The following is a 24,738-nucleotide window of genomic DNA, read 5'->3' on the forward strand; positions in this document are numbered from 1 at the left end:
ACTTTTCAAAGGGAAGAAAAAGCAGTGTAACTGTGGGTTTTCCCTCCTGTGCTCAGTTCCCAAAATAATGACTCTGAGATTTTATTATTTATGAATAAGCATGTAGGCCATAAGCTTTGGCTCATTCCCCGACTAGCTCATTACTTATTTATTACCTGTTCATTCTATTCTATGTGTGCTACATGGATTCTATTCTATGTGTATGCTACATGGCTGGTTACCTTTCCTCAGTTTCGTGTGTCTTGTCTTTCTCAGAGTCTGGGGTGAGTTGCCTGCTTCTCTCTATCCCAGAGTTCATCACTTTCTCTCCTGGAACTCCCACCTCTTATTTCCTGCCTCAGCTAATAGGCCATCAGCTTTTTATTGACAGGTGATGGTTCCATACAGTACATAAGAGATTCTCTACAAAACAGCACTGGAGAGATGTCTCAGTAGGCAAACTGCTTGCCATGTAAGTGTGAAGTCCTGAGTCCAGATGCCCAGAACCCAAGTAAAGCCAAGCACAATAGCATGCTTAATGCCATTGCTTCTGTGGCAAGACAGGATATGAGACAGGAGAATACCCAGAAGACTGTGCACTAGTTAGTCTGGCGTATGCAACATCTACCTCTCTCAAGGTAGATGAACCAATACCTGAGGTATTCCTTTGGCTGCTATGCTTACACACACATGCATCATATACACGCATATGCTTTTTATACTCATAGGAAGATTGCAAGAAGAAAGGGGAACAAAGAAGTCAGACATAATTTTCAGAAAATGGGGAACTTGGTACAGTATTTGGGAATGTCCAGTTTGGCTAGTAATAAATCTTTGTGATTAGTTGCTGTACTATCTAGTTATTTTTTAGACTATATTCAGCAATGTATTTCACTATAGGAAAATATGCTGCACAAGTGGGAAAGTATAATAAAATTGGCAGAATAGATGGTAAATAGTAGTTAAAAGTTAGGTAATGGGGCTGGAAAGATGACTAGTGGTTAAGAGTCCTTGTTGCTCTTTCAGAGGACTAGAACCCACTTTGAGCAGTTCACAATCACATTACTCCTTCTCCAAGAGATATAATGCCCTCTTCTGGTCTTTGAGTACCTCTGCGTAAACACACATGCTTACATAAGTGGATAATATTTATATGAAAAAGGGTATAAAGGACTCAGGAGGTAGAAGAAAGAAGATCAATTCAAGGACACTCTCTATTATGTAGTGAAGTTGAAGTTTGCCTGGGTTGCATGATGCTTTATTTCAAAACAGTAGCAGCACTCCCCTGCTCTTCACGAAAAGGGAGTTAATTTCTTAAAATAGGCCTTGAGAATAATAAAACATCTATTTGGATTTATTTTTAGAAGTACCATGAAAGGCAGGTGAGATGACACAGCAGGTAAAGGCAGTTGGCACCAAAGCTGATAACCTGGATCCAATTTCTGGGATCCACATGATGGAAGGGGAGACCTGACTGTTGCAAGTTCTCTTCTCTATACGTAGGAGACCCATAGCGCATGCACACACACTTGCACACACAATACATTCTTGAAAGGTCTCTTGAACCTTGAGTGTTCTTTGTTTTGTTTTTTTAATAGCATAACAGAATGGCTGGAGAGTTGGCTCAGTGGTTAAGAGCACTTGCTGCTTTCCCAGAGGACATGTATTTTGGTTATCAGCACCCACAGGGTGCTCTCCACCATCCTTGACTCCAGTTAAGGGGATCTGACTCTGCTATTCCGATCTCCTGGGCATCAGGCATACACATGGCACACATACATGTATAATGTAGGCAAAATTCATAAACATAAATCTTTTTTTAGAAAGTGTTTTTATTTATTACATATACAGTGTTCTGCCTGCATGTCAGAAGAGGGCACCACATCTCATTATGGACGGTTATTAGCCACCATGTGGGTGCTGGCTTGAACTCAAGACCTTTGTAAGAGCAGGCAGCTCTCCTGTCCCCACCACCCATCTCACTACACAGGTGCTGAGATTGCAGAAGTAGGCCACTGCATGTAGCTTTTTACATGTGGTCAGGAGGTCACATTCCAGTTGTCAGATGTGTGTTTTGTTTTTACCTCTTGAGCTGGCTCTCAGACTTTTGAGGGTTTTTTTTTGTTTTTGTTTTTCAAGACAGGATTTCTCTTGTAGTCCTGATTGTCCTGATTTGTAGACCAGGCTGGCCTTGAACTCACAGAGATCTGCCTGCCTCTGCCTCCCGAGTGTTGGGATTAAAGGCATACAACACAATGCCCAGCTGATTTTGGGTGTTTTAACATATGTTTACACTCTTAAAGACCTGTAAGAGCTTTATTTGTTACATTAGAAAATAAAATGGAACCACTTTAAATGTCACTTAAATAGCATATTTATTGTGGTCCTGTATATATTCTTTTTCATAGAAGTATATATTCCAAATCCCCCAAATTGATGAGAAGAGTGGATTTTTTTATATTCCAGTTTCTGGTTTTTTTTTTTTTTGTTTGTTTTTTTTTTTTTTTTGAGTCAGGGTCCCTCTATGTAGCCCTGACTCTCCTGGACCTCTCTATGTAGACCAGGTTGTCCTCGAATACAGAGATCGACTTGGCTTCTACCTCTCAAGTGCTGGGATTAAAGGTGAGTGCCACCAGTCTGGTTTATATTTACAGTTGTTTCTAATGTCTGTAGTTTAATAGAACAACAGCTGGATTTTTTTTTTTTCAAATCAGCTACAGAACCCAGGATAGGCCAGGCATGCGCCTTTAATCCCAGCACTAGGGAGGCAGAGGCTGGTGGATCTCTGTGAGTTTGAGGCCAGCCTGGTCTACAGAGCTAGTACCAGGACAGGCAGGGCTAAAACAGAGAAACCCTGCCTTGAAAAAACAAAAGCAAAACACAAAAACAAAAACAAAAAACAACCTAACAACAAAACCCCACAAAGTCTACTGTAAGCTGTGGTGATCTGTGTCTATCATCCAAGCATGTGGAGACTGTCACAGGAGAGAACTGAGTTTAAGGTCACCCTGCTACATAGTGAGATCCTGTCTTAAAAGGAAAAAAGAAAAAAGAGAGAAAGAGAAATGGACAGAAAGACAAACCCCCTGTGACCTGGGTCCTCAGTGAGTGAAGGAGACGCCTCAGGATTGCGAGAAGGTAATTCTGACCTTTCAGGCCCAGAATAAGGAAGGTACTCCAAGGATCCATGTTCTCTGCTGCACATTAGTGTTAAACAGAGCTCTGGGGCTTGAGTTTAAGTTAGTTGTCTGTGCATGACATAGTGCTTGCTGGTTTGTCTCTGAGAAGGAAGGAAGCCTTCTGAAAAATCAGTGTATTGGGCTCTCTAAGGAGATCTTTGTACCTCAGTCCTCTTGTTCTCAGGCTCCTCTTACACACAGCGCTCTGGAGTTTGCCTATGCCTTGGTCTCAGCGCAACTTTCTCAGCTCATACGGAGCTGAGTTGCCTTGGACCAATCACCTATGTCCATCTGTTTTATCACTGACTCTTGTCCTTGTCTCTTGCTGGCCACAGTGTACCCATTAAGTTCCATTTTTGCTCTTTTCCAATCCATACTTGGTAGCTGACCAGTTACCATGTCCCTCCCTGGAGGGAGGGTGATGTAGCAACCCCCATTCATGTGAGCCTGGCTTTGTTACTGCTGTCTTTCTTTGAATCATGTTCCTACAGCGCATTCTCAAAGGAGGTGTTGATACAGGATCCCATATCTGGTGCTGATCAATTGTATTAGCTCATACCATCCTCTTTACTTGGTTGAGATACACTAATGAATGCCTGTGTCAGTACTCAGTATGGTGGTGATGTGTAGGACATTGGGCAGCATTGATTTCCTGCCTGGATAACTGGTAATTTTACAGCTCATCTGCATCCACAATGCCAGTGCTCTGAGACTTGTAAATAACCTAGATCAGCTGCAAGCATCCATGGCCTAGTCACCTTTATGTGTTGGTTGCAGTGCCTGCTGTGGCAATGACTAACCTGAAGTCCAGTTGATGGGGAAATCTTGGTTCATTTCACAGAGGGGTCTTGCTAAACTACTATCCAAGGAAGGCAGGGCCTTGCATATTACTAACTCTAAACAGGAAATAGGGAAGTGAGTGCAACCTCACTGAACCCAAGCACAGACTGAGCTGTGAGAGCTCTTCTGTGGCCAGGAGACTGTGACTTTTCCATTTTGATGAAGAGACTTGTCTGGTTGCTTGGTAACCAGGAGAGTAGTGTAATGATCAGTTAGGTTTTCCTGAGTATTTGGTGTCCCCAGAAAGTCTGTAATGATGCCAAGTGTCGAGGACTGTTCACCCTAGTGCTCAGCTTGTGTTGCTTCTGATCCAGAGGATACCATGGACCCTCTAAGTTCATTAGTGAAGCAGAAATCAGAGTTGCTGCTATTCTCCATTGAGTGAGCCAGTAAGAAGCAAGTGTGTCTTTGTCCCTTTTGCACGGTAACATTGCCCTTGGGATTAATTGGCACTTGGCTGTGAGGGATGGCTGAGAAGACAGACTTAAGTAATAGCAAGAGTCAACATTCAGTATGTGGCAGGCAGAGGAGCTTTTAGGAGAAATGAGCAAGAACAGAGCACAAAAGATCTTTGAGGTTTTCCTCCATGGTGCTTGCTGGCCACAGCAGATGGGAGGGCAAGAGATGTGTGTGCCCAGAGCCTTTGGGAGCCAGGGCAGGGAGTGCTTTCCATAGTTGCTGACTCTTCAGCCCTGGGCTGCCTGTAGCTTATGCTTAAAGAAGCTTCCAGTTCTCCTTCTTTAGTAGGAGTCTGCAAAGCCCTGAGGTACCTTTCTCAAATCCTAAATGTGTGTACACACACACCTGTTTCTGGTGTCCTTTATTGCAGGGGAGGCAAGGGAAGACATGATTTTGTATAATATTATTTTTTAAATTATACTTACTTTTTTATGTGTATGGGTATTTTGTCCGCATGCACTGTGCACATGCAGTGCTTGCGGAGGTCAGAAGAGAATGTCTGGTCCCTTGAAACTGGAGTTACAGACAGTTGTGAGCCACCACGTGGGTGCTAGGAATCAACCCAAGTCTCTGGAATAGCAGCCAGTTCCCTTAACTACTGAGCCATCCATCTTTCTAGCTTTCTGAAAAAAATTTAAAAAATTTTTTTATTTTTAAAATAATTTTTAGGTTGGCATACAAAGCAGTGAGCTTCATGCTGGCATTTTCATGTATGTCGTTATATTTTGTTCCTGTTTTTCCTTCCCTCTCGTGTTTTTGTGGTGCTTATACCTTTAGGACTGGATTTAGACTCTTTAAAGTTACACTGTTGGGACACTAATTTTATGGCTAGGTGACTGATTCTACTTGATTGTTTTCTATAAGACAATGCAAGTGTAGGTAGCTTGCATTGTTTTTGTTATTTTTACTTTCGTTTACAGAACTTTGCAAGGAACAGCTCATCTTAATGCATTTTTGAAGGAATGTGCTTAGATTCAGAGTTTTTATGTCTCCATCTTATTAATATGATAGATTTTACCTTTAGCACAAAATAGTCTTGTTTTGTTGGTCATGTTGTATAAGTCATAACCAAAGGTAATCTCAACTTTCTCCTTTGTTTTCAGACATATGTAGAGTGTGTCGGTCAGAAGGAACACCAGAGAAACCTCTTTATCATCCTTGTGTATGTACTGGCAGTATTAAATTTATTCATCAAGAATGGTAAGTCATTTGGAAAATTGTAAAATCTTAAATTCATTTTTGTCATCTCTGTAATAAGAATGATCATTTCAGTAAACTTGTCCATAATGCATTATTTTTAAGTTTTGTATAAAAATTTAAAGTTTGAAAAGGGATTATTCATGGTTAATTCCAGGCATATTATTTTGCTATATTGTAGGTAAGCTAATGATAACCATTATTTATTTCTAGCATGAAGAACTTGTTCTGCTCATGGGGATTTTTGAGTGACATAATTATAGCTTACAATTATTAAGTTCTCTGTGCCAAGAACTGTCCTCTGTGCTTATACATCTTACCTCACTCATGCAAGAAAAGTCTGCAGCATTATATGGCTGAAGAAATAGAGCATAGGCAGGTGGAATGACATAGCTTGCCAGGGGCAGAGTGGGAATTCAGACTGACTATTAGCTATGAGCATTGAGAGGCCAGCATCAAAACTGATGCCGACCCTGGATTATTTAGTATTATTCAGTATTCATCGAGCTCTGAAGAGATTAGAATTTAGGTTAATTAAATCTTTTTATTAATATAATGCACACTGGTTTATATTTAGCTGTTTTAAAGTTTTATACTCTTAGAAGACACATATAAAAAGCTAAATATTTTGTATTTGAAATGTTGAAAACTACAAAAGTTCTATAATACAAAAATTTTAATAAAAACGTGAGCTTTCACTGAAACCCTAATGTTGCTTTGTTTTAAACACTGTATTCATGAATGCATTTGTAATTACAGCTTAGTTCAGTGGTTGAAACACAGTCGAAAAGAATACTGTGAATTATGCAAGCACAGATTTGCTTTCACACCAAGTAAGTTCATTTGACATTTTTACTACAGTTTTCTTTCTGTTTTTTTCTGGCAACAACATGAAGTGTTTAAAGAGTTTGAAAGCAATAATCCTTAACTTCATTGTCTTTGGTAATAGAAAAAAACCTGTTCCACTCAGAAGGATATTTTTAAAATTGTCATCTTTTAATGTAAAACCCATGAATGTTTGTAGGCTGTTTTCTTTTTTCTTTGTGTTTTTGCTTAGTCACAGGCGAGGTTAAGTGCACACAGAGGTGTAGTGAGTGCTTGTGATTGCCCATCATTTAGTTGTACTTGCTTTTTAACTCATGCCCTACCTCATTTTATCTGTGCTCTCAGTTTTTACTATATTTTAAGTTTTTAATAGTTGTCCTTTTAAAAAGAAATCCTGTCAGTTTTAATTGTATCTGTATATTTTCAGTATGTGTCACTAATTTCTTACAGTGATGCGTTGATTCATTAGCATCTGGTGCTGTTATGCGTTTGAATTCTCTTCTGAGTTAAAGCTGTGAGATTACGTAGTAGTCGTAAGGAGTATGTCTAAGAGCACTTTTTCCCTCTTTTTGAAACCAACTTTTAAAAATGTGTGTGTATTTGATTGTATGGGTGCATGTGTGTGTGTAGGGGAAAGTGTGTACACATGTATGCCCTTGTGTGTGCCAGAGATGGATATGGGGTGTACTTCTTTTTTGAGCCGGTTTCTCTGTGTAACCATCCTGGCTTCCTGGAACTGACTGAGACCCACCTGCTTTTGTGGGGTTAAAGGCATGTGCCACCATGCCCTACTGGAGGTGTTTGTGGTTTTTTTTCTTCCCTTCTACCTTATATATTGTTGATTCTCATTTGAACTCACAAGTCCTCACCTCAACAAGGCTGGCTAGCCAGATTGTCCTGAGATCTGCTGTCCCACCTTTTGAGCCCTGGAATTACAGGCAGGCTATGGTTTTTGTGCCTGCCCAGCTCTGCGTGGATGTTGGAGATCCTAACTCTGGTTTTCATGCTTGCATGCTGTCTTTCCAGTGCCAGGAAACAAACTTTTAAGCCCGTGTTTTGTAAGGCTTCAGGAAATACTCTTTAGGTGTCTAAAATTTTAATTATAATATTTGTGCCTGTTGATTAATACTTTCATATCAAATGAATAGGACAGAAGGCAAATTACTTTGAAGCACAGTTTTTCATGCTGGGATCCTAGTACATTGCACCTGTTTTTTTAGTATTTTACTTTTGTTAGACTTATGCTGCTCAGTACACATACTGTAGCTTATTGTTAGTTTTACTTGATATCTCGCAAGCATGGGTAATTAAAGTTTTTGTGGGCTGGAGAGATGGCTCAGAGGTTAAGAGCACTGACTGTTCTTCCAAAGGACCTGAGTTAAATTCCCAGCTACTACACGGTGGCTCACAACCATCTATAATGAGATCCAGTGTCCCCTCCCCTGGTATGCAGGTGTACATGCAGGTAAAAACACTGTATACATATCAATAAATAAAGCTTTAAAAAATAGTTATTGTATTTTAAATATTCATTGACAGCAAAAATATCACCTGTATTCTTTTATAGTCTTTAATTTTCTCTGGTGTATAAGCTCATTACTACTTGTGAAAATGTATATAAAACTACTATCCTGTGGACTTTTACTTCAAGACCAATACAAACTCACTTTGTAGGCTTACTTTTTTTCCTGACATTCATGTAGTGTTTCCTGTAGACCTTCAAAGTAGCTCTACTGTCCATCACACTAAGTGTCCTGATGGCTGGGTGATCTGTGGTGTGTACAGACCTGCCCTTTGTTGTTGCTTATTCCTTGTTTGTAGGTGAATAGTTTGTGGTGCTACTCTTAAATGTTTTCTTTCTTTTTATTTATTTATTTATTTGGCTGCTAAGGATTAAACTTACTGTGTTATCTATGCAAAGCAAGGATTCTGCATCTAAGATATACCCCAGCATTGTCTTTTTGTTAGTCTAGTTTTACATATTTTCTCCTTCCCCAGCACAGTTTTATAATTTTAGATCATTGATTTTATATAACATTTCCTTGTTTTGAATTCTTTGGATCTCATTTGAACTTGAATGACAATGGGTATTATCTGGAGTAGAGCTTTTTAATAAATACCAGTTTTGGGTTTTTTGTTTGTTTGTTTGTTGTTTCTCTATGTATCCTTGGCTGCCCTGGACTCGCTTTGTAGACCAGGCTGGCCTCAAACTCACAGCGATCTACCTGTCTCTGCCTCCCATAGTGTTGGGATCAAAGGTATGCACCACCTTACCCTGCTATAAATAGCAGTTTTTAATGGAAATAGTTCTGACAAAGATATTATTTTTTTAATGTGGAAGTATTCTTGAACCACATCTATTTACATTTTGCAAAGATGTCTGAGTTTATCATTTGAAAATTAAGAGTAAGATGTTAGAGATGGGGGAGAGTTGGCTAAGGCTGAGCTGTTGTCCCACGTGAAGTGACTGGCACAGGCCATCCAGGAGATTCTGAAAGCACACCTTCAGATTTCTGTTTGCTCTTGTTTCCTTTACTTGACCCTTTATAGTTTGAGAAGCCAGATCTTTATATGGCTTGCTGGTTACATATGTGTCACCTAATACTGCTTGAGGTTAAAGGCTGTGAGCCGGGGGCATAGATTTTTTTCTTATTGGTACTTTTTCTCTGCTTAGTCATCTTTTTTGGTGTTGTTCATTTTTATATTTTAGTTATGGTTTGGATAAATAAATGGCTTGTATAAATGTAATATTATTGTAATTTGAAATTCAGTAGTTTATAGAAAGAATACTTAAGCACAATGTCTCTACTTTGTATTTATGAAAGAAATCACTTAAAAGTCCTTATGAAATTCTGAGTATTTTCTTCCTCTTATAGTTTATTCTCCAGATATGCCTTCACGGCTACCAATCCAAGACATATTTGCTGGACTGGTTACAAGTATTGGCACTGCAATACGATACTGGTTTCATTACACACTTGTTGCCTTTGCATGGTTGGGAGTTGTTCCTCTTACAGCATGTGAGTATTCGTGCTTTTTCTGGAGTTATTTAAACGTTTCATAACTGCTTACTATGTTAATAGTGTTCATAGTACTGTGAATGACATTTAATTATTTGATGTATAATATCATATATTAGGAAAGCCTTGTTTAGAAAACATCTTCATAAGCTGGGTGGTGGTGGCACACACTTAATCCCGCACTTGGGAGGCGGAAGCAGGTGGATCTCTGAGTTCGAGGCCAGCCTGGTTTACAGAGTGAGTTCCAGGATAGTGAGGGCTTTAGAGAGAAACCCTGTCTCAAAACAAAACAAAACAAAACAAAAAGACAAGGGGGGGGGGACATTTTCACTAAGTCGTTTGTGGAGGAAGGAAGAGTGTTTTTCTTAACATGGATCAATATTGATAATACATGAATGACAGAGTATATAGATAGATTCTGTGGACTTTAAATAAGCAATGGTTTTAAATACATGTAATTTATATCCTCATGTCTTCTTCAGTAAAACTAGCTTGACTACCTATGAAGATAAAGATCGCACACAAAGTAGCAGAATAAGCACTGACAGAGAGTGATTTGGTGAGCTAGATAGAGCCAGTAAGTCCACTACAATGTAATTCTGGGGGACAAAGTAGTTCAGTTATGAGATATACAAGGACAGACGGGAGCTACAACTGGCAGTTTTAATAACTACCTAACAAGTTGCTCTACAAGCAAACTTACGGTGGTAAGGAGCTGATAACTTCTTAGAGAACAAAGCATAATAAAGAAGGAAACCACAAACCTAAACAATTCAAATTTTCCAGAGCCAGGTAGGGTGCTGATGGTGATAAGTGTATAGTGATATTGTGCTCCTAGATTGTCCTACAAAGTAGAGGAAATCAGATGTAAAATCAGCTTGTTGAATGCTATGAGACACTGGCACCTTCCAGATATGACAGTTTTTAAGTGTAAATTTTTCAGCCCTCCAAATAGACTCAGTTGGAAGAACAAAATACAGACACTAACTAAATGTAAATGTTCAGAAAGTTCACACCTTAAACTTTTAGATGTACACACCCATAATCGTACACTCTGGAGTCTGAAGCAGGAGGATCCCAAGTTTGAGAGCAGCTTGGTCTACATAGAGAATAAGAAAAAAAGGAGCGAAACATTCAGTTATAGTAGAAGACAACATGTCCCTCTAAAACCAGCAGGTGACGCAGTCAAGCACAGGTGGATGCTTATGTTCTCTGTAAGAAGCTTGCTTCTGTCTTTTTGCATACAAACATGTACATTACATTCAAGTTGCAGCATATAATACATACTCCTACAGGCTTCGTTTTAACCATGTGCCCTATCCATCTTTCCAGTACATGCCAGATTTTTAAGGAGCTCTAATGCTGTTTGGCCCATTTTCCTGTTGGTTGACATTTGGTTTGTTTTACTTACTGTAAGCATATTTGCTTTCTTTTATGTAGGTATGTCAGTAATTTCCATTATTAGACTAAGGACAATACTTAAACTAATAATGTACAAGAAGTGTTCTGAAGGAAACCTCACATTTTCCTTAGTCTATTTCTAAAGCTGTGGTCTTGCTAACTCATTCTCTCTAGAATTCTGCCTTTCTCATTCTACCTTTCCTGAATAAAAGGGTAAGGGATAACAGTGAATTCTTTTATGCTTGCAGTTTTTCCTCCAAAGCCATAAGCTATTCTTTGAGACCTTCTGAAACTTTTTTTAAAAAAGTCTTTTAAAGACAATATTTTTGGTGTGTGTGCACTCCTGTGCCATGGTGTGAAAAAGGTCACAATAGCTTTGGGGACTGCTTGTCTCCCTGTAGCGATAACATGGGTTCTGGGGTTGAGCTGAGGCTGCTGGGATACACCATCTCACTGGTCCCTAAAGGTGTCATTGAGTTACACACTGTGCTGCTGAAGAAGCTTCATAGTTCAGATTTGGGTTTCCAAACTGAAGTCTTTTGCTTTATGAATGGTTACTGAATTTTGTAGTTCTAGTTTTAAAAATAATTTCATGTTATGATCTAGATAAGTAATTTACCCCTCCCCAACATCTAAACTCAAACAATAAAAACAAGTGTACATACAGTACCTAGAGCTGAGGAATATAGCTCAGTGTAGAGCTCTTGTCTAGTAAGCATGAGGCCTAGTTTCAATCCTCACTCTGCAGAGACCAGCCAATCCTGGCATGCAGAACGTACTGTTTGCTTTACTGTTTGCCACATGAGCCTCTGAGTGTTACCCCTGGAAAGTTGTCTTCTAACTTCCACACTCACACCATGGTATGTGGGTGTGAGCACCCAGACAACCCTCCTGTAAACAAACAAAAACAACAAAAACTAAAACCCGGTGAGACTCTGCAAAGACTAAGGACACTTATTTTATTGGTGTCTGTGGAGTCCACTTTACCTCTTCCTTCCTTGAGCAGCTGTGAGTATGTGCTGCTAGTTGTGACTGTGCCGTTGTTCCCCTGTTTTCAGGCCGCATCTACAAGTGCTTGTTTACTGGCTCCGTGAGCTCACTACTGACACTGCCACTAGACATGCTGTCAACGTGAGTATTGACTGTGAGGGTGAAGTTTGGGCATTGTAAATGGTATTTATTTTCTCATGTATTTATTCTTTTTGTTTGTTTTGGTTTTTTTGAGGTAGTGTTTCTCTGTGGTATAACATCCCTGGCTGTTCTGGGAAACTTGCTCTGTAGACCATTCGGTCCTCGATCTCACAGAGATTTGCCTGACCCTGCCTCCCGAGTACTGGGATCAAAGTGTGTGCCACTATGCCTGGCTCATGTATTTATTCTTATTAATTAAAGATTTATCTAAGAACACCATTTTTTTTTTCTTTTTTTGAGAGACAGGCTTTTTCTACATAGCCTTGGCTGTCCTGGTACTCATTCTTAAACCAGGCTGGCCTCAAACTCACAGAGATCCACCTGCCACTTCCTCCTGAGTGCTGGGATTAAAGGTGTGCGCCACCACTGCCTGGCCTTGTTTTGTTTTGTTTTGTTTTCTAACAGTTGTAGCTACTGTTGGAATGTGTGGGTCCTGTTTCTTTTAAAACAGAAGAATTTAAGGAATCTTTCGGCAGGACATGTAAAACTAAGATATTTTATGCAGTTGGAGTTGAATTATACTGGAGTTGTATGATGAGTGTTGGCTCTGTTTCTTAACAATTAGACTTTATTATACAACCCAGCTATCCTATACAGGAGGGGAAAGTGGTTAAGGAGAACAAGAATGAACCTTCGGGGTATCGGTTCAACCGGATGGATCCCTAGGTGTCTTAGGACCTGCACGCTGGTCCTCTCCCCATAGAAGCAATCTGCACCCTCTTGGTCGCAATCCCTGGTCTCTGCTCCTGTTCGATGTTCAATTAGAAACACAATAGCTCGACCGGAGTCCCCAGTTTGCTTCCTGAATTCCAGACCCGGGATGGCTCCTGTCTGTCACAATGTCCATCTCAGTGGGGTATCAGTGGTGTTTCCAAGGGGCAAAGCCTACCATCCTTCCACAGATGAGCATAATTTTAAAATGTTATTCTTAAACCACATTAAAAACTTGTCAGGGCTGGAGAGATGGCTCAGAGGTTAAGAGCACTGACTGCTCTTCCGGATGTCCTGAGTTCAATTCCTAGCAACCACATGGTGGCTCACAACCATCTGTAATGTGATCTGATGCACTCTTCTGGCCTGCAGGTGTACATGCAGAGAACTGTATACATAATAATAAATAAATCTTTTTAAAAAAAGGATGAATAGTTAAAAGCTGTACATTTTGATATATTTTATATCTATATAAGTATATAGTAATATAGTAGAGGAACATAGATGTACATATTAGCTTACAAGATAGTTTCAACATCATTATAAATAATCTTTTTGAAGCAACTGCACTTTACTGAAAAATTAAGATTTATTTTTCTAGTTGTTTTTACAAATGTTCTTTGGAGTTAATTGTGTGTGATTATTACTTTTTTTTTTTAAATAGGGAAAATTTGTTGGCAGATTGCTTGCAGGGCTGTTTTGTGGTGACATGCACACTTTGTGCATTCATCAGCCTGGTGTGGTTACGAGAGCAGATAGTCCATGGGGGAGCACCAATCTGGCTGGAGCATGCTGCTCCACCCTTCAATGCCGCTGGACACCACCAAAATGAGGTAAGCCGGTCACCTGAAATGTATCTTACATGTGTAGTCCATGAAATCTTTCTCAGCCTCTGTGACAAACCCTTATAAATGTGCTCATGCTGTAGAAGAGGACAATGAGAAAGTTTGGGGGAACAAGAAGACTGTGGACGTGGGAAGGAATGTTGGCTCTGTTTCTTAATTATTAAACTTTATTATACAACCCAACTATTTTACACAAGAGGGGAAAAACGGCTAAAGGGAAACAATAGTGAACCTTCCGGTATGCGTTCCATGGGACAGGTCCCTAGGTGTCTCTGGCCTGCGTGCTGGTCCAGCCTGTTCCCTCGAGCTCGGTCTGAATCTGCTGCTCCTTTCGTCCTCTTTGCCTGTCTGTCTCTTACGTGCAAGGGCCAGGGTCAATTAGAAACACAATAATCCAGGTGGAGTGTTCCAGGCCCAGGATGGCTCCACCCAGTCTATCTCAAGGTTAATCTCAGGGAGTATCCGTGGTGTGTCCGAGGGCAAAGCCCACCGAGACTGCTTTCACCGGTGACAAAGTTTACAATCCTTCCCACAAAGGAATGCTTCAGGAACAGTGTTACAGGGAATACTAAAATACTCTTCTGTTTTCTTTGCTTGGGTCAGCAGCTTAGCAGTTTAACTTGGGCCCTCTCCCTTTCTCCCTCCCTCCTCTGGAAGTTACTCTGTAGACCAGGCTGGCCTCCAGCTCACAAAGATCCACCTGCCTCTGCCCCCTGAGTGCTGGGATCAAAGAGTCAAAGGTGTGCTCCACCACTGCCCAGCCAATATACATATACATTTTAAAAAAAATTGTTAATCCCAGCGCTTGGGAGGCAGAGGCAGGTGGATCTCTGTGAGTTTGAGGCCAGCCTGGTCTACAAAGCGAGTTCAGGACAGCCAAGGCTACACAGAGAAACCCTATCTCAAAAAACCCAAAAAAGTTTTTATCTCTGAGTTAGACATACTTGTCATATTTCTAAAAGATTATGGAACGATGTTTTTAAGATGGCCAGTTTTATAAGCCCATATTTTATATTGCATTTTCCCCCTGTATGTGTATCCATGTTCACAAGCAGAACTGCAGTTGTGCATGAACCATGGTGTGCATGTGAAGGTCTGAGGACAGTCTTTGGTACATGTCTACCTTATTGGAGACAGGGTCTTAGTTTCTCTGCTAGCTGGTCCATTAGCTTGCAGGGGTTCTCCTATCTCCACCTTCCTTCTCCATATTGGATTTAGGAATCTAAAGTTCAGACCTCACTTGTATGGCTAGTGCTTTGCCCACAGAAACCACCTCCCCACCCCTTTAGTGCTTTCTGAAAGTGTACATTAAAAAGTGAGTTAATGATTTTATATACCAAGTTGGTCCTGAATGAAATACATTTAAAAGAGATGACTCTGAAACATACTCCTTTTTTAATTTTAGTGGGATGTCTTTGTTTGCTGGTTTTGTTTTTCTTGTTGGATAACATATGATTTGGAACTAGAGTAAAACTGAACTAAGTAGGTGAATTCCTGGACTTTTCTCTCATTTTAGGCGCCTGCAGGAGGAAATGGTGCAGAAAATGCTGCTGCTGATCAGCCAGCTAACCCAGCAGGTGAGAATGCAGTTTTGGGCGAGAACCCTGATGCCCAGGATGGTCAAGCAGAAGAGGAGGAGGAAGACAATGAGGAGGAAGATGATGCGGGTGTGGAAGATGCTGCTGATGCCAACAATGGGGCCCAAGGTAATGGCTGCTTTGTGCCCTTACTCACTCTTCAGAGTTGCCAGTCATTCTTAGTGTGCACTGAAGACCAAGAGTAATGTTTTTATGTTTTATAATGTGTTCAAGTTCTATGCATGACCTGTTTCTGTTTTGACATGCTATCATTTATGAATATACATGTGCATAAGCATGCTATGAAACAGGCAACATATTGTGCATTACAGTCCTTTACAGAGGACCATCCTTCCTTCCCTCCCTCCCTCCCTCCCTCCCTCCCTCCCTCCCTCCCTTCCTTCCTTCCTTCCTTCCTTCAAATTAGATGGTTGGTAAAAATTGGTTAAGTGTGACCAGGTCTACATTTGAGGAATGAAGTTGGCATAGAATTAGCTGATTGTTTTTCTCTTTCTGCCTCCATGGAATTACTGCACTTTTCAAATGAAAAAAGAAGTAAAGTGTACAGTGCACGCCAGGCACCATATCTGGAAACCATTTTTTCATTTTCTACCAGTGGGAACTCCGGAGTACAAAACAAGACCCACAAGCTGCCTTCACTTGTCACAGCCTGTCCTCTTCTGTTAGTGTTGAGTCCACTTTGCTAGTGTCTGTGTTGATGGTACCAGTCACTTGAGACCAAATATACAGTTGTGATTGAAATTTCAGGCCCTTCCTTCTTGGGAGGCTCTACTCTAGGGACAAGTAGAAGATACATGCTGTGTTAAGTGTGTATGGGTTGCTATGAAGATACATTTGTTTTCTTTTGTTGTATTTTTTGAGACAGGGTTTCTCTGTGTAGCCTTGGCTGTCCTGGACTCACTTTCTAGGCCAAGCTGGCCTCGAACTCACAGATATCTCCCTACCTCTGCCTCCTGAGTGATGAGATTAAAGGTGTGTGCCACCATTGCCTGTCTGATAATACTTGTTTTAAATAAGGTTTCCCAGGAAGCTCAGAATAAGTGGCTTTTGAGCTGAGTCCTGAAAGAAAAGAAGAAACAATTCATAATGGGGAGCAATAGGCTTCCCCAGGGAAAGATCAGAGACTGAGGAAACATCATTTGCTGCTGCTGTTCTCATGTGTGGCGGTCACCTGCTGTCTCTTCACCAGCTCTTAGTAGTCTCTGTTTCCTGTTGCTGGCCTGTCTGGTGTTCACAGAACTCTTGTGCTTTTATTTAAGTGCTTAGCTGCTTTCCCCACCGCACTGAAGAGTATAGCATAGCCCAGACTGCACACTCTTCCTCATTTGCCATTTAAACCCTGCTTGCTTTTCATACTTTTTTCTGCTGAGACTGGGTCTTCCTGTATAGTTCAGGCTGGCCCAGAAGTTGTAGTTCATCTGCCTCAGCCTTCTGAGTGGTAGAATCACAGGCTTTTTTGCATGACCCAGCTCTTAAGTTTTAAATGTATATATTTATTTCTAATTGTGTGTGTATGTATATGTCTGTGTGGTTTGAGTTTATGTGTGTAGTTCCCATTGAGGCCAGAAGAGGGTGATACCCTAGAGCTGGCGTTCCAAGTAGTTTAGAGCCACTGATATGAGTGGTGCTAGGCTCTAAGCTTGGGCCTATTAGAACAGCAGAATTCTTAACCACTAGCCAGCCTCTGAGTTTTATGCTTTTATCTTTTTTTAACTTAGTAATTCATTAGGAAGGTTAACCTCTTGGCTTTCTTCTTTTTCTCAGATCTACCGGATTCATTTCTGACCCACAGCTATTAAGTTTGTCTTTCACATAATCCCATTTATTTCCATTTTTAGCACGTGTCACAGTCTAGGATTATTATTTCATATGTTACTACTTATTTAGAATTGTGTATTTATATGTAGGACTTACAGCATTAAATGTGTCTCAGCTTCTCAACAGATTGTTATTAAAATTGGCATTTATTGGCTATAGTTTAGTATCTGTGAGTAATCTTGATTCTGCAATTGCACTTTCAGATGACATGAACTGGAATGCTTTAGAGTGGGACCGGGCTGCAGAAGAGCTTACTTGGGAAAGGGTAAGAGCTTTCATTGTCACCTGTCCTTGTCTTCTAACCCTCAGGTCTATTTTGAAGTTTGGCATGTTTAGCTAAAATACAGATTTCATAGTTACATTTGATGAAAGCATTTAACTAGGATTTAATTTCTATTGAAAATCAAGTGATGTACAATATGTGGTAAAGATAATGACAGACAGGTCTGTTTATCTACCTTTAGTACAAACTTTTCTCCATGGAGGCAGTTAGACCTAAAATTGTGGACTTGGGAAAAATTAAGTAAAAACTTAAATTTAAACAGGATTTCCATACTCTTCTTGATGAAAAGTAAGTAATTGTATAGTGAGGTCATGACTAGTTCTATTTAGTGCAATGATTAAACTCAGAATGGGTATTTTCCTTTTTGCAGTGTTGGGCATACAAATCCTTGGCCTCAGCATGCTATGCCAGCACTCTCTCACTGATCCCACCTGCTCTCTGGCATAGACTCACTCTCTGTCTCAGTAGCTGCCTTTGCTTCCTAGTGTCAGGGGCAGTCATCCCTGCTGGCTCAAAATGGAACATTCCTGGAGGGTATTTTCCATATGACTCAGGGTAAAAGGAGACTCAGAGTGTAATAACTTGAATACACAGAGTTTTTTTTCCCCAAACATTCTGGGAATGATAGGGTTAGAAAGTAAACTGTGTTTAATGATACTGACAGGAAAGCAATCTTTCTATAAGAAAAGAAAGTGTCCTATTGCATCTTAAATTAAGGCTTGTTATTTTTTATTTTAGATGCTTGGACTTGATGGATCACTAGTTTTTCTGGTAAGTGGACGTATTGTTGATAGAATTATGAATTATTTGTTTTTGTTATTCAGTAACTTCAAATTCATGAAGTGTGCTAAGAGTCAAAATAACCTTTGGCTTTTGATTATTTCATATTTGAAAGTATATTGTATGTGTTGACAGTACTTAAAATATTTAAAGGGAATATTATTTTAAAACAAAGTTACTAAAAAGTTGAAGAAAAAAAAAGTTCACAGTTAATAGTAGTTAAAAGAACTTGATGATTAAAGTTGGGTCTTGTGCCGGGTGTGGTAGCACACGCCTTTAATCCCAGCACTCAGGAGGCAGAGACAGGCGAATCGCTGTGAGTTCGAGGCCAGTCTGGTCTACAAAGTGAGTCCAGGACAGACAAGGCTACACAGAGAAACCTGTCTCGAAAACTAAAAAAAAAAAAAAGTTGGGTCTTGTATGCTTATTGCCTGCACTACTGAGAGCGAAGCAGATTGTCTATTCCACAGACTGGAGCCATAGTCTGATCTGGAAAGTCAGCTGTAGGAATAAAGCTTATATCTTCATTTTTTATTTTATGGCTTTTAATTTTTAATTTAAAAAAAAAAATGACTGTGTTTGTGGAGGCCAGAGTCTGCTATCTCCTTCCAGTGTGGGAACTGGGATCAGACTCACAAGCTTTTTTACCCAATGAGCCATCTCAGCACCCCAAAAGCTACAGCTTGACTTCATTGCTTATACAGTTCTAGGAGAATCAGAGGTAGGGGTGAGTAAAACAGGATTCTGCTTACAACAGTATTTTAAAGCTTAGTTAGAGATATGAAATGAGACCCAATGACAAACTGCAACATGACACAGTAACACAGGAGATTGTCAAGTCTTTCTTAGAGAAAAGTCTATCTTCAGAGATGATAAGAGATTGAAGCATGGAAGATGTTGAGAAAGGCAGAATTTCGTAGCTATTAAGGCAGAGAAACTAAAAAAATTGAGCTTCCATAATAAGAATGTGTCAGTCATTCTTTGTGGACAGCTCATCACCTTTTTCGCTGCTTTATTTGTGGAGGACCAGGGAACCCAAACAGATTTTTCTGAAAAGAACTTGGGCCATTTCATCCAGCCCCACCCTGGGGTGCTCACTTGCCTTGATGTTAGATAACAGGGTGGGTCCAGATGATTTGTTAGCCTAAAATGTGGCTAATGTGTGTATGACATGGCTGCAGGAAGCGGTGGACCAGGTGGCTATGTGAGAGAGTGTTTCTGAGAAAGCAGTCAGGACACCACATGGAGAATCCAGAGACCTGAGAAGATTTCATCTACCGATTGCTGGGGTGAAGGGAGGGGATATTAAGTGGCAGTGGACTCGCTGAGGCCCATAAAATGAATTGGCTAATGGGAAGAGCACTCTGCATTTGACATTATGTATTGTCATTTGATTTAAGTGAAATATTATTTCACTATTTATAAAAATTAGTGTAATTTGTGATGGACTATTAGTTTTAGTTTTGAAAAGGAAATTTATAAACTGATTTATTTTCTGCATGTAAAATGAACTTCCTGTTTTATTAGTCCTATTTTCATAAGGTGTCTAATGAGAAGTGAAAAGTTAAAAATATCGGGGGCTGGAGAGATGGCTCAGAGGTTAAGAGCACTGTCTGCTGAGTTCAATTCGTAGCAACCACATGAGGGCTCATAAACATCTGTAATGAGATCTAATGTCCTCTTCTGGCCTGCAGGCACATGTGCAGGCAGAATACTGTAAAATAATAAACAACTCTTTTTTTAAAAAAAAGTTCCTATCTTTAAAAAAATTTATTGAAAATATATCAGTCATAGTAGTTTCAGGTCTTAGCTATGGCCAGTTGAAAGAAGTTGTTCAATTAAACTTGTGATTATCATTGACACTAATGCTTTCTCCTGTAGGAGCACGTGTTTTGGGTGGTGTCTTTAAATACATTGTTCATTCTTGTTTTTGGTAAGTTGTACCTATGCTTCGAGTTTTTGTGGTATCATAAAGTTGGGCTTTCTGGGACTCTTGTTGCAGCTTTTTGTGTTATTTGGACTTTGGGAATATTCGAGAACATATATTGTAGACTTAGGAGCCAGACCTTAGTACAGGCTCTGATGTTTACTTAGTGGCAGAATCCTCTTCTGCCCTATTTATCTGCTATGCTATTTGTTGTTACCATAGAAAAAAGATAACGTGTTAAGAACAAACTGAAATTTGGCTAGATAGGCTTTGGGAAAAGAAAAGTATAAGAATTTTAATAGAAAAGTTTAATTGTATTTTCTGATTTAGCTATAGTATCTTTACATCTAAATCTTAGTAGGATTCATTTACTGTTTCCTAATAATCAAGCATATTTATGATCTGTAAGTTGTTCCCTTAAATGGCGTTTTAGAGTTGGTTTGTTTGAATAGTAGTCCTAATAATGTGCACATATTACTGGGAAGTTGAAATACTCTCTTTACTTCTACTCTACTGTTAGAACTTGGACGTGTTGATGCACATGCAACTACTTTCTTCATGTCCTCTATCCTCATCCTCTGTCTACCTAATGTTTTTCATATTGGAAGTGAGATTAAGGGCCTGGTTAGGTTGGTTTCAATACATCTGTGACAAGGGTGCACATTTTGACTTTTAATGTGACATAGGAGGTATGTGATACTATCCATTGTTCCCTAACCTTTTCATTTTCTCTTTATACCAACTAATCTGTGGTAGGGAGAAAAAAAAGCTGAGTGGTGGTGGTACATGTCTTTAATCCCAGCACTCAGGAGGCAGAGGCAGAGGCGAACCTCATGAGGCCAGCCTGGTCTACAAAGTGAGTTCTAGAACAGCCAGAGCTACACAGAGAAACTGTCTTAAAAAAAAAAAAGTAATCTGTGAAGTGATATTTTAGTATCTTATTATAGTGGGCCATCATTTTTCTATCCAGTACCTATTTTCAAATTCAGGCAATTTAAAGATAATTTTTAGCTAGCTTTTCTGCAGGAGCAGTCAAGTTAGTCTGAGGGTGGGTCTCAGAAGACACCAGACATGACCAAGGCTGTCCTTTTAGTCGTTGGTTCTGAGTAAAGAACTTGTATGTTAGCTGGTTCCTAGACACAAAACATTTCTGTTGATGTTGCTGTTTTCTCTTTTGTGATGGTTCTGAGCTTTGAGTATCAAAAGGTCATGGGATGTGTGTTCCCATCAATTTTTGTCATTGAGTATTTGTTTTCAATTTTCAGTGCTCAAATCATCTCTTTAAAAATGACAGTGACACCTCTTCAGTATGGTTCATGTGTCCTTTTGACAGGGTCCTATTAGACCTATATGTTTCATTCTCAGAGACTGTCCCAGGAACAGTTTTAGTTTTCCTCCTAGACTTCCCATTGCTCAAAGAAGTCCTGGCTCCTTTAGAGGAGATTATGTTAAGTGTGCTTATTGTTCTAATGAAAAGTTTTCTCCTCCCTTTCAGCATTTTGTCCTTATCACATCGGTCATTTCTCCCTTGTTGGTTTGGGGTTTGAGGAGCATGTGAGTATAATACTTTCTGAAATTTACTTCTGTTAATTATCACCAAGTTCGTTATTTTCTAGGGAATATTTTATGTGTATAAGTGTTTTGCTGGGATGTATATGCACTACATGAGTCTTGTTGGATCCCTGGAACAAAAATTATGGATGGTTATGAGAACTGTTGCTGAGACTTGAGCTTGGGTCTCTGCTAGAGCAACCTGTACTCTTAACTGCTGAGCTATGTCTCCAGCCCACTAAGGAATATTTTCTTTATTTTTAAATTTCTTTATTTCATGTGCACTGGTGTTTTGCCTGTGTGTATGTCTGTATAAGGGTGTCAGATCACCTGGAATTGGAGTTAGAGACAGTTGGGAGCTGCCAAGTGGGTTGGAAATTGAGCCTGGGTCCTCTGGTAGAGAAACCAGTTCTCTGAATTGCTCAGCTATCTCTTTAGCCTCTAAGGAATATTTTCAAGAATTCATTTCTTGGGGTATCTTGTACAAAGGAACAGTTAGCCAGTGCAGTCTTGTTCCTTTTGTTTAAAGCTGATCAGTGGCTCAGGAAGTAGTAGTATGTCGTATTGCTAATCACTACAGGGGTGGTACAGAACCTCACAGAGTGGTGGCCGTTAGGCACACCTGAAGAGCTTCCTCACAGGCTGCTTTTCCGTTTTCCTTTGCTTGATGAACTTGTGTGTCCCCCTCTGCCTTTCCTTAGGTTGTCTGTAGTGAGTTTTGAAAAGTATCAGCATATTTATGTAATTTAAAAAAGCAATAGAAGAGTGTCTTGGGGTAATGGATTACAGTGTTTGCTAAAGAATTTGCTTATGTTTTACATTTTGTATTTCCTAAGAGTAGGTGAATATTTGGATAGATTGTTGGGGGAGGGGGATGGGCAGGGAGGGGTGTTATTGAGACAAGGTTTCTGTGTGTGTGGCCCTGGCTGTCCTGGAACTTGCTTTGTAGACCAGGTTGGCCTCGATGGATAGATTCTTAATACCTTTTTCCTAAAACATTTTCATAGTGTAGAGAAACACTCTAGTAAGATGGTGTCCCCTTAGCAGTGAAGAGTTTTATTGTGCATGTCTGATTCTGATAGCAATTAGATGGCAATAGCTTTGCTCGTAAACAAGACTGCCTTCTGTACTAAGGGACTACCATAGCCGGAGGTCCCAAAGATCTGTGGAGTATGACTACCTTTTTGGGCTCTGTGGAGATTTCTCTTCTAAGGAAGCGCTGACTGGGCTCTCTTGTTCTCTTTGAGTGAGAGAGTCTGAGGTCACTGTTGGGAAGGCTCCATTATTGGCTACTGCTCTGACACCTCTTAGCAGTTGATGGTGAGAACCGGAAGGCTGAGAAGGTTTCAGCAGATACTAGTTTTGTGAATTGCTGCTGCTTACTACCATAACTCAGGGACTGAGAAGATACAAATGAAAAATGTTTGCCATTCTCCAAACTTCTACTTTCTGCAAGTCTCTAGAAGAATTTTAAAGAGTCAGAGGAACTTAAACAGTTATTTCTAAGAGTATGAGATGATGTGGTCAGGCTGTTACAAGCTGAGTGGGTAACATGGGCGGTGTGCTGCTGCTTTATCGGTCAGCCCTTGCCAAATGCACCTTTGTGAGATTAAGGGCTAGCTGTTAGGATTGTGGTCTTATTGGGAAATTTCATGTTATTTTGATCCTTTGGATAAAATGTTATTTAATATTTCTTCAATCTTCAGTAATATTTAGCAGTCTATATATATATGAGAGAGTCTTGTTTGTAGATGTTGTAAAAGGAGATTTCAGGTTTTAAATTATAAATATGTTGAACTAATAGTTTAGTTTCTATTGTGCTGGGCAGTGTTGATGCACACCTTTAATCCTAGCACTCAGAAGGCAGAAGCAGGTGGAGCTCTTCTGAGTTTGAAGCCAGGCTGGTTTACAGAGAGTTCTAGGACGGCCAGGGTACACAGAGAAACCCTATCATGAAAAACAAAGCAAAGTTTACTTTCTATCATTCAGATCACTTACTACAATAGAAACCTGCCTTATCAACCATGTGGGAAAGTTTTATTTTACTTGTTTGTTTTGTTTTCAGGTCCAAGCATCTCATTTTGAAGGTCTAATCACAACAATTGTTGGATATATACTTTTAGCAATAACACTGATAATTTGTCATGTATCCTTTAATGAACCAGCTGGGAGGTACAGTGTCATTCATACCAAAGAGTTCTCACTAACAACAAGAGCTGCTTCCCCCTACCCCGCACCCCACCATATCATCATAAACTTAGTGTTTCCGAAGGGATGAGTGTGGACCAAATTTGAAGTAAATGAAATTTGTTTGTCATTACATCCTGTGTAATCTGAAGAGTTTCCTGTCTCATACTCGAAAGTGTTCAGTTTTTCCTTGACTAAAATACTGCAGGCCTTGGCAACTCTTGTTAAATTTCATAAGTCCCGTCGTTTGTTGGGAGTCTGCTATATTGTGGTTAAGGTAATCAGTTTGTAAAGTAAAGCTAAAGGTGGTTTGCCCTCCTCCATTTGATTGGTACTGATGAACTTTATTTCTATTCAATTAAGGTCTCTTTGTTAGTTGTGGTAGAAATTGGAGTGTTCCCTCTCATTTGTGGCTGGTGGCTGGATATCTGTTCTCTGGTGAGTTGAACACCCAATGTCATAATTGCATTTCAAAGCTTCAGACTGTCTTTAGAAAACATTACTTTTATAGGAAGGTATTTTTGATTATTTACTTATAACACTATTGAGTCTAAATTTTGTCTTGAATGCTAATTTTTTGTATCTTACATGTATTCGAATGTCAGAGTATTTTGATTGGAGCTTTCATAACTATTGGAGAATTTTGTTACTCATTTTTTCCTCTTAAATTTTATAGTAATGGTGGCCTGCTTTTAAAACTATGACACTAAATTTTAATGGTTCTCAGTTTTGATATTTCAAAATATATGAAGAAAAGCTGCTTTTGTTTATTATTATTCATAATTTTGTAAATGTAGACCTATAGCTAAGAGATCAAGATCCCCCCCCCCCCCACACACACACACCACCACCCAGGCAGAGTTTCTCTGTGTAGCCTTGGCTGTACAGAACTCACTTTGTAGACCAGGCTGACCTTGAAGTCACAGAGATCGCCTCCTTCTGCCTCC

At 39.8% G+C, this 24,738-nt stretch overlaps 1 protein-coding gene across 2 annotated transcripts in view; it reads left to right on the plus strand.

Annotated features, from left to right (window-relative positions):
- MARCHF6 (membrane associated ring-CH-type finger 6) overlaps positions 1 to 24,738 on the plus strand; it is a 65,082-nt gene that overhangs the window by 12,501 nt on the left and 27,843 nt on the right. For both annotated transcript variants that reach the window (XM_084783062.1, XM_084783063.1), the window contains exons 2-14: positions 5,561 to 5,657; positions 6,414 to 6,487; positions 9,356 to 9,499; positions 11,959 to 12,031; positions 13,467 to 13,635; positions 15,164 to 15,353; positions 17,267 to 17,328; positions 18,085 to 18,117; positions 20,008 to 20,059; positions 21,549 to 21,607; positions 23,670 to 23,750; positions 24,000 to 24,068; positions 24,155 to 24,229. In XM_084783062.1, coding sequence (XP_084639188.1) covers positions 5,561 to 5,657; positions 6,414 to 6,487; positions 9,356 to 9,499; positions 11,959 to 12,031; positions 13,467 to 13,635; positions 15,164 to 15,353; positions 17,267 to 17,328; positions 18,085 to 18,117; positions 20,008 to 20,059; positions 21,549 to 21,607; positions 23,670 to 23,750; positions 24,000 to 24,068; positions 24,155 to 24,229 — 1,178 coding nt within the window. The remainder of the gene's footprint in view (positions 1 to 5,560; positions 5,658 to 6,413; positions 6,488 to 9,355; positions 9,500 to 11,958; positions 12,032 to 13,466; positions 13,636 to 15,163; positions 15,354 to 17,266; positions 17,329 to 18,084; positions 18,118 to 20,007; positions 20,060 to 21,548; positions 21,608 to 23,669; positions 23,751 to 23,999; positions 24,069 to 24,154; positions 24,230 to 24,738) is intronic.

This window comes from Acomys minous, assembly GCF_964271855.1.
Source record: "Acomys minous genome assembly, chromosome: 5".
NCBI classification, from domain to species: Eukaryota; Metazoa; Chordata; class Mammalia; order Rodentia; family Muridae; genus Acomys; species Acomys minous.